At 43.3% G+C, this 11842-nt stretch overlaps 2 protein-coding genes and 1 long non-coding RNA gene across 3 annotated transcripts; 1 reads left to right on the top strand and 2 right to left on the bottom strand.

Moving 5' to 3' along the window:
- Positions 1–3893: 3893 nt before the first annotated feature.
- Positions 3894–5479, bottom strand: LOC124221046 (uncharacterized). Its single transcript, XR_006883718.1, has 2 exons — positions 4869–5479; positions 3894–4219 (listed from the first exon to the last, which is right to left on the bottom strand). It is a non-coding gene; the product is annotated as an uncharacterized lncRNA (long non-coding RNA).
- Positions 5480–7169: 1690 nt separating this feature from the next.
- On the bottom strand, positions 7170–8311 carry LOC124220973 (high affinity copper uptake protein 1). Its single transcript, XM_046630481.2, has 4 exons — positions 8191–8311; positions 7888–8021; positions 7735–7797; positions 7170–7651 (listed from the first exon to the last, which is right to left on the bottom strand). The coding sequence occupies exons 1-4, from the start codon at positions 8197–8199 to the stop codon at positions 7453–7455; spliced, it is 405 nt and encodes a 134-aa protein (XP_046486437.1). The 5' UTR covers positions 8200–8311; the 3' UTR covers positions 7170–7452.
- Positions 8312–8726: 415 nt separating this feature from the next.
- Positions 8727–11556, top strand: LOC124222346 (sodium-dependent nutrient amino acid transporter 1-like). The gene is made up of 12 exons (XM_046633167.2): positions 8727–8891; positions 8961–9072; positions 9131–9262; positions 9327–9588; positions 9651–9783; positions 9845–9982; positions 10073–10304; positions 10371–10483; positions 10592–10720; positions 10789–10989; positions 11052–11195; positions 11389–11556. Exons 1-12 carry the CDS (start codon positions 8727–8729, stop codon positions 11554–11556), a joined length of 1929 nt encoding a protein of 642 aa, XP_046489123.1.
- The last annotated feature ends 286 nt before the right edge of the window (positions 11557–11842 follow it).

Genomic DNA, 11842 nt, shown 5'->3' with positions numbered 1-11842 from the left:
AGTGTTTTACAGGTATTTCAGAGAGGTTCGTGTTTCGTCGATTCGGTATTCTGAAATTCTACGATCCCTCGATTTCAATTTTTAGTATGGATAATGCAAGGACCTGGCAGGAAAACTTTATCGCGAGGCGGTCAGAAATCGAAAGTCAAGAACGTGCGGGAAAAAGAACAATTAGCTAAATGCGACCGCAGCGTGTAATTATTAATACACCGGCTACCTGCGTCATAATGATATTCATAAGTAGTGAAAAGTGCGAAGCTGGGTTGTTAAATCCGCCTTATTATACGAATTTAAAAATAAACGCGTATCCGTTTCGAATACCATATTCGCATTTACTGCCGGCTTATCTGTACCTCGCACCTCGCTATTTTTGTCTCGATCTCCAGCATTGGCCCATTCTTATCCAGGATTTTCCCCACCCGCGGTCGCAATTCACACTCACATATCTAACATGTGTGAAATTAACACCCCGTCCGTATGTGGAATCGGTGTATTTTCAGCAGAGTGTGATAAAGTTCGCAAAGCAATTTTTCACTTCCCTCGGGCCGAGAATACTCGTAAATTTATACCCAACGTCACGTAATTCCAAAAGAAGCAGAATGCTCGAATTCGAACAAATACGACAAAGTTTGATCAGGTATGATATTGATAATTGCAGAGCTTTTTGAGGGCGGGGGGTGTAATGGATTTTTTAACATTTCGAGGATCGGTTTCGGGCGTGCAGTTGCTGAACGTGAGAATGACGCGGCGTGTTCGGAACACGCATAACGTGATAGGATAATCAATACTCGAGGTGTTTTACACGTGATTTGCTTAAAAACGAGGTCATTTTATAATTCGGTATTTTCTGTACAGTTCGTCGGTATTCGGCTGCCCATACCTGCTTAAGACGGTGCTGCGGTCTGCAGGCGCTAGAAAGAGGCCGAAGAATCTTTGCTACACGCGCAAAAATCGATGCTCAACTCTCCTACCGATAGCTGAGAACTGGTTGTAGATAGCACCGCACTGGGTAAGCACAATTCCGTGCGAATGATTCCGGCCGCAGCCTTGTAAAAATCTGCCTTACTAACCGCGGACGATTTCCGTGCAATTAGCAGAATATTTCCAAGAACTTCGGCGAAGCCTGAGCTTTCGGTACCGAACGTGTGAATTAGATCGGTCGAAGGGTTCCAGAAAAGATTTGAATTACTTCACAATTTCATCCTAGATTTTTTGTCGATCGGAATAATCGACAAATTTTTCACTCTACACGGAGATTCGAGTGAATTTATTTTATACCGTGTCACTGTTTTATTGCTGATGTAAATCAATGGTTGAAATTCTTTCGTATTAGGCAAGTGTAATTGAAAGTTGGCAAGTTATTCCTTTTTTTTTTTTTTTTTTTGGTTTTCGACTTATCGCACGACAAGAAGGAACGTAGAATCGTGTCTTGCGCGGTATTCAACGAGTTACCCTTTTTGAATTCCTCTGAAAATGATGATAAGTACTTGGGTCGCCAAGGTCAAGTGATCTTTTCTCATTTACGAGTAAGTCAGCGTTTTTTCTGCACCCTCCTTTTCATCTTCATTCTATTCAACCTCCGGTGCCTTGGCACAAAGGCGGTTATCTCTGTTCTCGACGAAGAAAGGCCCGTGATATGTAGTCTATTCGAGGGGATACCGTACACCCTGACTAATCATGGGTCGCTCGATAAGATTCATCTTCTCTCCCCCAGCAAAAATCGTTATTCACACATGCCACCCTGGTTGAAAAAAATTGTACCGAGTGCGTTGATTCCCTTGTCAGTAAAGACTACAAGAACACGCGGTGAGGGATGAAGAAAAATTCGATGAGCGTTTGCGGTTTCGGTTTGGCTTTTTTCACTTTTGTACTTTCGACCAAACCTCTCCACGTCGATTCCAGCATGCTGTAATTCAATGACACGTTACAGGGACAAGCATCGAGCGTGAACCGAATTGTCGAATGAAGCGTGGAGGAACTTTATTGCGAACCGGCGCAAAGAAGTGAGCAAAAGTTCCGAATTATTTCACCTGACCTAGACTCGGAAGGATGAAACTCGAGGCAATCTAGCCAGAGTGGTACTAAAGGTACAACACGATACGGTGAGAACTAGTCCGAGGTGCGCTGAATTTACCGATGACAGTCAGAAGGCAATCGAATTATTGCCTGCCCTGTTGCTGGGAGTAAATGCAACCGATGTGCTCGTCGTTCTTTATCCAGTCGAGCTGTGCCTCGCATTCAAAGAGGCCAGGTCACAGGTTATTTACGGTTATTCAGTCAAGGAGACCTTCGAAAATTCGCGAGCTTATTTACTAGCCCTGCTCACGCTAGCAGTTACCAACCACGCAAACCACACTCCGATTTACTCGGTGAACAACCGCCAATGACGGCTGAGAGTGAAGCCCGAAATAGGGTTTGAAAGGTGCAAAAAACTGCAACTCACCTGATGCTTATTCGACCGTTTTCCGGACTTCCGGGGAACGGTACATCAGTTTAAGCCCGAGGTCGAGGTGGAGGTCAAATGAGGGCGGCTGTCAGGTGAGCCACCCGAACTCGGCGACCAGAAATATTTATAATTCAAAGATAGAGGGGGGAGGATGTCGGGTAAATTTATACAGCTCGACCGAACGCGAATCCCTTGAGATCTCGGCCGTTTTCTCAGGGCCCACTTGCTAAAGTGGAAATTTGTAGTGAATTTCAAATTTGTATCCGTACTGCGCACCCTGTTTCTGGTTATACCTAGCGAGTACTTTTATACCGCCGGTAAGGAGCGATAAGGACGAAAAAGGAATGTCGTTCACCGAAAATTACGGATATTTTCAGAAACGCCGTAGCAGCGTATAAAGTTCTTTTGAAACTTTGAACGCGGTTTCCTCAAAATTATGTTTTCCAAGTCCGTGAGCAAGATTTGTCGGAAACGGCGGAACCGATCAGTCTCAATTTTTTACACAAGCTTTATAAATGTATTTTTCAGTCCTTGATCGAAGGTTTTTCTTCGCTGACGAATATTTTCCATTGTGTAAAGAAATCATGGGGAAAATTGTTGTGGAGAATCGAATTGTTTTTTTGTGAAGCCACTGTTTTGTTGAAAATTAATATATCGCTTATTCCTTCGATTAAAGACCAGATAATACCTTATATTAACTAAATCTTCTTTGTTTCTTCACTTCGAATGATCCAGTCCAGACATATCTTGCTTGCCGCAAAACGCCTTTTTTTAAAGGTGCTTTCGGGGATCATCTACAACAGCTTTAAAAATCATTATTTTTACAAAAAAAAAAATATCAGAATGAAGTATATAAACTTTGATACAAATAAATTGAAATGTCTCTTCGTAAAAAGTCCTTGAAAAATCGCTTGTCTTCGGTCTCCTGACTGGGTATAATCCCTTGAGGTTATAAACGTGTTGCGTTAAATTCCACTAATTAATTAGAACCAAGAGCGAGTAGTCAAAAAATAAACCCATGCCGTCGTGACGGTTGACTGACTTTGCGGTCTTTCAGTGCGTTTCTCCTGCTTGCGAAGTATATCTGCAAACGGCAGCTTTGCAGGAAACAGGGCTCGATAGCATGCGTGAATCGAACGCAAATAGAACCCACATGCGGTTTAACAAGGAGAACAACAGAGCGAAAGCAAAGCCGCAGTGTTTTAATGACCAAACGATGTGCTCCAAGCGATCGAAACTCTCCGTCGTGTTCCATTCTCAATTGCTGGAAGGGTCGTCGTTAGGGGTTGATAACAACTCGTCCCCCACCGGCGAGTAATTGCACAATGCGATCTCTGCGGTTCAAACTTCGGTGCAATTATCGTGCAAAAGATTTTTCGTAAATTTTCTCGCTTGATATTCAGGGCAGGAAAAACTTGTTTCCGGGCAAGGATCGAGGATAGGCACGTTCGTGATTATCTTATTTCACTTTATTCGAGCGTTAAACAATAGTCGAAAGATTCAAATCCATGAATATACGGCGTGGCTGGGATTTGGTCTTACATATTTTGTGCTTCAAGTGTTTCAAGTGTTTCAATTGACTCCCTTTCCGTATTATCGCGCATTTGTCCTCCGCGTAACTTTCGTCGCATCGAGTAATCCTAAGAGATGATCCATTTTTCGCGCCTAGTTCGTCGAGGGGATGAGAAGAGGATTAGATTTTCGATGAGTTATCACTGGTCGATGATTTTCGGTTCGGAAACTGCCCGCCTGCGTCAGAGATAGTCAAATCTCCTGTAACGGATGGAATGCAATGAATTACATAAAACAAAAAAGAAACAGATACGTTGTAATTCGATAATTTAAAAAGACGCGTTGTTATCACATTCACATTATCATCGGCACCCGATAATGCGTACATGGTTCATGTATGTTGACACGAGTTTAAATGTTACAATTATGTAACATTTAGAACGCCCAATTTTCCAACGTACAAGCAATCATTTTTAACATCCGAGTATAATTTGCATCATCATGCCGCATTTCTTACCCACGCAAAGACGATAACAGCAATGACAATGATAATAATAATCACAATACAATAACGTTTTATCTCCTACAAGAACCCGCAAATTTCATCACAATTTGTATAATGTTGCAAATTTTTATTCATCCTTCACTATTTTATTTACATACATATAAATCAGCAGATAAGAAAATACTCAATAATTGAAGTCGCAATTAGCGTCATCGTTAATTATCGCGTATTCGGTTCTAATTAGAAATGCCAAGTGTATGAAAAAAATTGAATAAATCGATAACAAAATGGGAATATAAAAAAAAACTTCCCCCGCTTGGAATTCAGACCGACAGGACTAGCCGACAAATTGCCCTTCCGAAAGCGTCGATCTAGCGTCGAAGCAAACATTTTTTTCATGCTTACGATTAAAGCCGGTATCGTGACTTCCGGGCGTTGAATAACCGTGAAACAAAACTCCATCCTTCTCCTCCTCGTTCACACGTTACTTCCTCCCGTCAGTGACAAGGCTCCACCTCCCCGGGTTCGTAGAAGGAAAAGTAGACGATACCCCAAATGAGAAAGGACCCTGCAAGTGCAAGCACGGTCGAGAAACTGAACCGGTCCCAACCGAGAATTATTTGACGAGATCTCCGATTAGGCCCTGCATTTCCGGCCTCGGTTCCGGCGAAGATTCCCTGAGTACTATCGGTCGACATATTCGCGCTGCGCAAAAATCCGTATTGTAAAATATGAAATTCGTTCGCATTGTCTTATATAATCCCCCTGAAAGACGCGCGGTTAATCACCCGAGTCGATTAGATTACAACTATCTTCCCGAAGCATCCATCACTATCTACTCATTGAAATAAAATTATGACAAATTGACATCTGTCTAGATTAGAGGGTATGAAAAATGGTACATGGCTTCCAGCTTTCGCGAGACGACTAATGCATCAGGCTAACTCGAGGATATTACAAAAGCCGATGACGGATGAACGATGAAGCTGATTATTTTTCAAGTGAGAAATGCTTCGTCAAAAAGTTATGCTCGAGTGACCAAGCGGATACTTGGGTGCAACGAAGCGATCCCAAGTGAACGAGAGGTCGAGTTAAAGTGGAATTTCACAGCGGTTCTTTACTACTCGGATATCACGAGAGTCTTGAAAGTTGTATTCAAATGGCGATTGAGGTCGATGCATCGGGATGAGACTTGGCAACTTTTCTCACCAAACGCCAGAGCCCCAACCTCGGTTCTCGATATCCCATATCTTGGATACGTTCCAATTCTTCTCTGGCATCTCCACTCCGTGAGAATCATCCTGACTGGGTCAAGTTTGAATGAAAGAATATATTTCCTACTTTGCACGACGGAAACACGTGAATACGGACTAGTCTCAGGGCTGATTACACAGGTCTGCGACGTAATCCTCTTTTAAAAAAAAAAAAAAAAAACAACAACAACAACAATATTACAGACACGAAGGTTTTAATGTGCCGAATCTACATCTGCTTTCCGTCTTTTGCTGTCACGTATATATTACATGATATGATTTCTTTTTTCTTTTTTTTTGCGCTTCGTTTTTGCACTTACGCCACTTTAATCTGTTTAAATAGTATCTGTACATACAAAATGAGTTCGAACTGACAGAAAGAGATAGAAAGGTATCGCCTAACGTTGTTTTCACACCAATCCATTCCTCTGCGCAGTTCTCGTTGTGACTTCATGTAGCGCAAAACGAAAATGAAGAAAACTACAAAATGACTAGAATTATACTGGTAGATAATGCCTAAACATCACATCGAAAGTATACATGGTGCATATTTGTTATTACTAAATTTCGATTCGAGTGTGCCAAGTCTGGTACAATTACGCACGGTAATAAGGAGGAGAGAAAGAAAAGTTTTTTTTTTATACCTACAACACGCTGCACCGTGATGATCACGGACGATCAAGATCCACCCGTATTAATCAGGTACAGAAACGATGGATCATCGTAGCTGACAAAAAAGATAGCGTCTGAAACTCGATTTGCATTAAACTCACACCTACAAGCCCATGACCTCTAAATTATTTGCAATTATCTGTTATCAGTATCAATTGTAATTGGCACATTTTTCGAGGAATTAGAAAATTGTAGTTAATAGCAACAATGCAGTGAGAAGAGATCACGAGCGTGGATCTCGAGTCGTTTTTCATCGGTAAAGATTTAATACCGCGTTTTAATTACGAGTTTTTGTCTGTAATCCAGGTTTCTACATGATCAATCGTTTCTTCTGGCACTCTGTCACCGGTGGTGTATTCAATTAATTATACGTAACGACTAATAAATTACGACCTTTCTCCGGGATCAGGTAAACTTAAGTTGTACGATAAGAAAATTCAGTGAATCATTGATTCTGGAGCTACCGCTAGACGACTTCGTTAGATGATGGAATTGAAGAAGGTGGCTCAAGATGACTAGAAACAATGATCAAGACTCAACACACTTTTTATCTCAGAAGCAAAAGTAGATGCAGTGTATGAAATCGTAATTTATAATATCTAAATTTTTTATATTGAGATCTAGCTCTAATGATCTTTGACGATTCATTGCTATTCATCGAATTCATTGTTCTGAAATACTTGCCCAATTTTCAGATTCTTTTTTTCTTTGGGCAAAATGAATAACCTTAAAAAATTACAGTCAACACGGGATGAAGTAAAGGAAAGACGTTTGGTTTATGATTCGAAATTTGATAATTTTATTGAATAACCGATTGCGAGGCGATAGACTTTCACGCCAGAGTTCTCGCGAGCAAGCGAAATCGGGCAAGACGAGCTCAATACAGATCTTAAACAGTGTTTCTTTTGATTAGTAAGTCTTCCCAATCGCGCGGCCTTTGCTGGAAGTCTGAGGTAAATTCTGGAACTGCCAATCGGGTTGTCCCCTTCATCTTTTGTCCATATCCACGTGTTCCATGTATCTTCAGCGGTATTTGTCGTAAAATAGGCGATTCAACAGCGGCCCTAATTGCAGCAATCGGTAATGTCACTGCTGGCCTTTCTCCATGCGAATAGCCAATAACCAAAACCACCACCTACGGTGACGGCGATACAGAGCCAGACATTGTAAGTCATGAAAATCAGCATGAGGAAGTAACCCACGATGATTTGTATCATATGCAGGATCGTTTGGAAGAGATGGATTCCAGAGGACATCGATGGCCTGTCACACGGAACATTTCGTCAAGAACAATGGATTCAGCTTTGGAAAATTTAGTGACACAAGTAGAGAAATCGGAGACTTACTGTTTGGGTGGACATTTCCCATTTCCCTGATGAAGCGCGGACGCGTTGACAAACAGGTAATCGCTGAGAATATAAGATGCAAGATGGTCAGTCGGACGGCTCAACATTCGGTTGCTCTTTGTTGTTTAGATAATAACTGAATCGAAAACCTACCGGTAATTCTTGAGACCCTCGTAGATGGCGGCCAAGAGGGTAATTCCAACCACCGAACCTACGATACCCTGCCAGTTCGACGTTACCCAGCCGTCGAAGAGGATGGTCTCCTCGACGCCGAAATGGAATGACATCTATAACGGTAACAAAAAAAGTAGGAATCACGATTTAATCGCATCGTTCGAATTCGACTTTACGGTGAAATTACATATTTATCCCAGCCAATAATGCATTGCTCTGTATACGATCTTTCGTTAGGAGAATGTCCACTTAGTTGTAGCTCTATATTCATTTACGACTTACAGAGTGCATGGTGACGGTGCTGAATCCGTTTGGTGCAGGTATAGACGATTGAGAGAAGAGCCTGGCAGACGCGGGGCTGCCTCCTAGACTTTTGAAGACAGTATTTTTATCACGTTGATAAGATATGGTCGTTTATCTTAACGTGAAAGTCGAGGAGGTAACGTCGGTTTCTTGAGTACCACACACATTAATCGACCGCGATTATTGGTCAATCGTGTTTGCCTGTTTGCCTGTGAGGCTATCATACTTTGTGTACTCTGTTCCCCTCTGTAGACGATCCTACTTCCAATAATCCGCAAGCTTAGACTTGTACATTGTAGACAATCAACGTCCACGAACGATGCATTCCTTGTCTAACACTGAGTCGAATGCATCTGGATATGACCATGACCTGTTGTAAATTTCATGGAGATGAAAAAACTGGATTTCCTCGCATGTTGCTCAGCCATGTTCAGATGACAAAATACGCGATCGTCAGCAACTTCTGACGTGGTCTGAAGAGATACGGTTACCGCCAACTAACGTGCATCTGGATAATGGCATCGTCTTTGAAATCTATAGAAGATGAATCAAGACCGTCTGCCTCGCAGAGCTCATCAGATGCCAACGTATTTGAAGAGGTTGAAGCTGAAGACTCGCGGAAATCTTTCGAGTCGAGAACCTCGGCTAGACTCGAAAAGCTCACGGGCACTAAAGAGAAGGTGTGAACTGAACGGCGTGACCATGAATAAAATACTGTTTACTCTACTGTCGTTACCTTACAAATTTAGAAAGTTACCGATGGTGTCTGGCAGTCGTACTACCACTGCTTGGTTGCACTCGTGATGGCCACTGACATTCGTTACTGGACCCCTGACTGGTACCAGAATGCACCCACTCAAGGTAAAATTAATTAAAGCTAATTCGATAATCAACATTCTGAGTCGTGATTTCCCCCCAGGATTACTAGCCATTCACTTTATTTTGGTAATGGTGTTTATACACCTGCCTATCAACTACATGGAAATGTTCGTGGCACAATACACGAAGGAGCCTCCGATTAACCTTTGGAAGATATGCCCAATCTTCCTCGGTAACGTACAGCTGACCGCTTGGTAGTGGTTTAGCCTGGCAAATAAATCCGCGCATTCCCCCAGGCTACTGCTACGCTCTCATCGCATATTCGATTCTACAATCGTGGTTGGACACGGTCTTCTGTGGCCGTAACTTACTCTACCTGATAGAAGCCGTCTTTGACCAAGCCCCCTGGCTCAGATGTGCCTCAGGACTGGGCGCGAAGTGCCTAGTCGTGACTAGCGAGACTAAGCTGTCCAAAGACTGCAAAGTTGACAAAAATACCACTCTGTTCTCGTGCCCGGACCGAGGGACCTTCGACTTCTCGGCTCAGCATTGGTTCAAGTTAGATTCGAATATCCCTTCATGTCCGTGATCACCGCGATCGATGCTCTTTCCATGCCTAGATCTCGCTACAAGGTGAATTCCAGCACCGGTCGTCCGCCTCTGGACACACAGTGGAAGCTCGTTCTGTGCTCCATTGCTCACTGGCTGATCGTGACGTTGAGCGCCGCGCGAACCATCTACAAGTTCGGGACGGTAATGGATTGCTTCGCCCTTATCAATATCCGTAATCACTGAGGAATTATCGCAAACCTAGGCGATATACTGCATAGCCATTGCCGTGCTGGTCTTCATGCTGCTCGAATTAAGCTACATCCTGTACAAGGTGGACTTGACCGCTCTAATACGAATAGCATTCGGACCCACGCGTCTCGCGGACTTTGTGAACAAAGAGGTGAGTGTCTTTCCTGTCCTTTCCTGTAATGTCGAATATTGAGTGAGGTTCGTCGAACCCGATTACCTTACCACCGTTTTCTTGCTCTAGTTTTGGGCTGTTGCATACATCGGGACGATATGGCGTGCCCACGTGACGACGCCGCCTCTGACGATGAGCTTCGTAGCTCGAGTAGACTCGAAGTTCAGCATCGCTTGGTGCGCAATTATTGTCAGCTTCGCTACCTTCTTTCTCGTCTTGTTTAAAACCACCACCCGCGGAGCGCTGAGGCGTCTGATTGCCGACGCGTTGAACGTCGACCCTGATCTTCTAACGCTGAACAGTGAGTTTCCAATCTTGCGTTTTCCTCTCATCTGACACCTTCGCTAACCAATTTTGCTCACGATAGGCGGAAGCAGTGGACTGGCCCTGATACCCCAGCACCTTGGCACATTGCCGATGCCACTTATGTGGACGTTTTATTGGTTCGCGATGCGATACGCCGTTCTTTGGCTCCAGTCCGTAAGTTGTTAACCATTTGGTCTGCGGAAGCGACTCTGTAACCCTGTAATACCGTCTTGTCTATCCTTTTGTTTTTTTATTTTTTATTTTTTTCATTCATCTTTCCAGACAATGGTGGTTGAGGCTATTCTTGAGAACTTCTTCCTGAAGAACAACGTTAGGAAGGAATTTCGCATCTACTTTATCGGTCTGTACTGCGTCACGGCCTGCATCATCAACGTCGTCATCGTCATTGAGGTAGAAAAACATTTCACTAATTTTACTGTAAGTATCGCAACGCGGCAACGTTCCGAAATTATTTTCAGCAATCCGCCTTGCCATCATTGAACCTCATCTACTCCAGCATCATCTTTACTGGTTTTACCTTCATGCCGTTGGTGGAATCGATTTTTATTCTACTCATTTACGGTCTCGGTGTCTTCATCGACGACGTTCACTTCATGTACGGATCCCCGCCATCGTTCTTCTGGCGTTTCTGTTGGAAACTTCTTCCCTTCATGTTGCTGGTAGGTGCAAAGAACGTAAGGACCTCGTTCTTTTATAATATGCAATTGACCCTGTTTCCCAGTCACTGTACGTGGCCTCTCTTGTCACGGAATTAAAAAATGGCGTTACATCACTCGGCACACCCTTCTTGCTACTGAAAGCAGCTTTGATCGCAATAATTCCGGTATTTGCAGTGAAGCAAATTACGTACGCTGTGTACACCGAGGTAAGGGTATTCACCAATTTCCTTTTCTTTTTTCCTTTGTTAATTTCAAAGTCATTAACGCTTATTGACAAATACTTGAGACTACTGCAGCCTCACTTGGAAGCTGAAAGACGGTTCGATGCCTATCCTTCGAATCATGAATGGTAATCAGTTCTTTTTTCATCAAATGACGGATCAACAACGTCTCCCACAGAATCTGACGTACCTATTCAACCCCGTCTTTGACTGGGGTCCCCGTGACAAGGAGGTGCGCAAGGCGAGGAAGCAATTCAATCCAAAAACTGATATCCGTTCTCAGCCGGAACGCACCGTCAATTACGTGAAACCTCGCAGCTCGATACGTGCATTAAGCATAGAATAGAACCTTTTCATCATCGCAATTATCATCTTCCCCAGAAAAAGGTGAAAAAATTATCAGCCCACATGCCGCGAGTCCAATGTGTGACTGACTGAGCAATTGTTTCAGAAGATTTCGTCATCTGGAAGCCGAATCAACGTTGAAAGTGGCGTCATTAATGTTACCCTCTCAGGGTCCTTCCGGTCCATCGTGAAAATTGGGTGCACGAAGGTGGAGTGGATGAACCCTGAGCGAGAAAACTCCCGTCGAGCCACGAGCGCGACCTAAGCCTTGGCGCCTGCGCCTTGAA

The sequence above is a fragment of the Neodiprion pinetum genome, chromosome 6, assembly GCF_021155775.2.
Source record: "Neodiprion pinetum isolate iyNeoPine1 chromosome 6, iyNeoPine1.2, whole genome shotgun sequence".
Classification (NCBI taxonomy): domain Eukaryota; kingdom Metazoa; phylum Arthropoda; class Insecta; order Hymenoptera; family Diprionidae; genus Neodiprion; species Neodiprion pinetum.
This window is presented reverse-complemented; position numbering and strand designations above follow the sequence as displayed.

What these genes read in the sequence shown, in the direction of transcription:
- LOC124220973 (XM_046630481.2), bottom strand. An exon ending in GAGGGTCTCAAGAATTACCG is followed by an intron (nt 7,798 to 7,887) that starts GTAGGTTTTCGA and finishes TTATATTCTCAG; the next exon opens with CGATTACCTGTTTGTCAACG. An exon ending in GGGAAATGTCCACCCAAACA is followed by an intron (nt 7,652 to 7,734) that starts GTAAGTCTCCGA and finishes TCCGTGTGACAG; the next exon opens with GCCATCGATGTCCTCTGGAA.
- LOC124222346 (XM_046633167.2), top strand. Translation starts at nt 8,727, where the DNA reads ATGGCATCGTCTTTGAAATCTATAGAAGATGAATCAAGACCGTCTGCC. An exon ending in CCAGAATGCACCCACTCAAG is followed by an intron (nt 9,073 to 9,130) that starts GTAAAATTAATT and finishes ATTTCCCCCCAG; the next exon opens with GATTACTAGCCATTCACTTT. An exon ending in ACGTCGTCATCGTCATTGAG is followed by an intron (nt 10,721 to 10,788) that starts GTAGAAAAACAT and finishes AATTATTTTCAG; the next exon opens with CAATCCGCCTTGCCATCATT.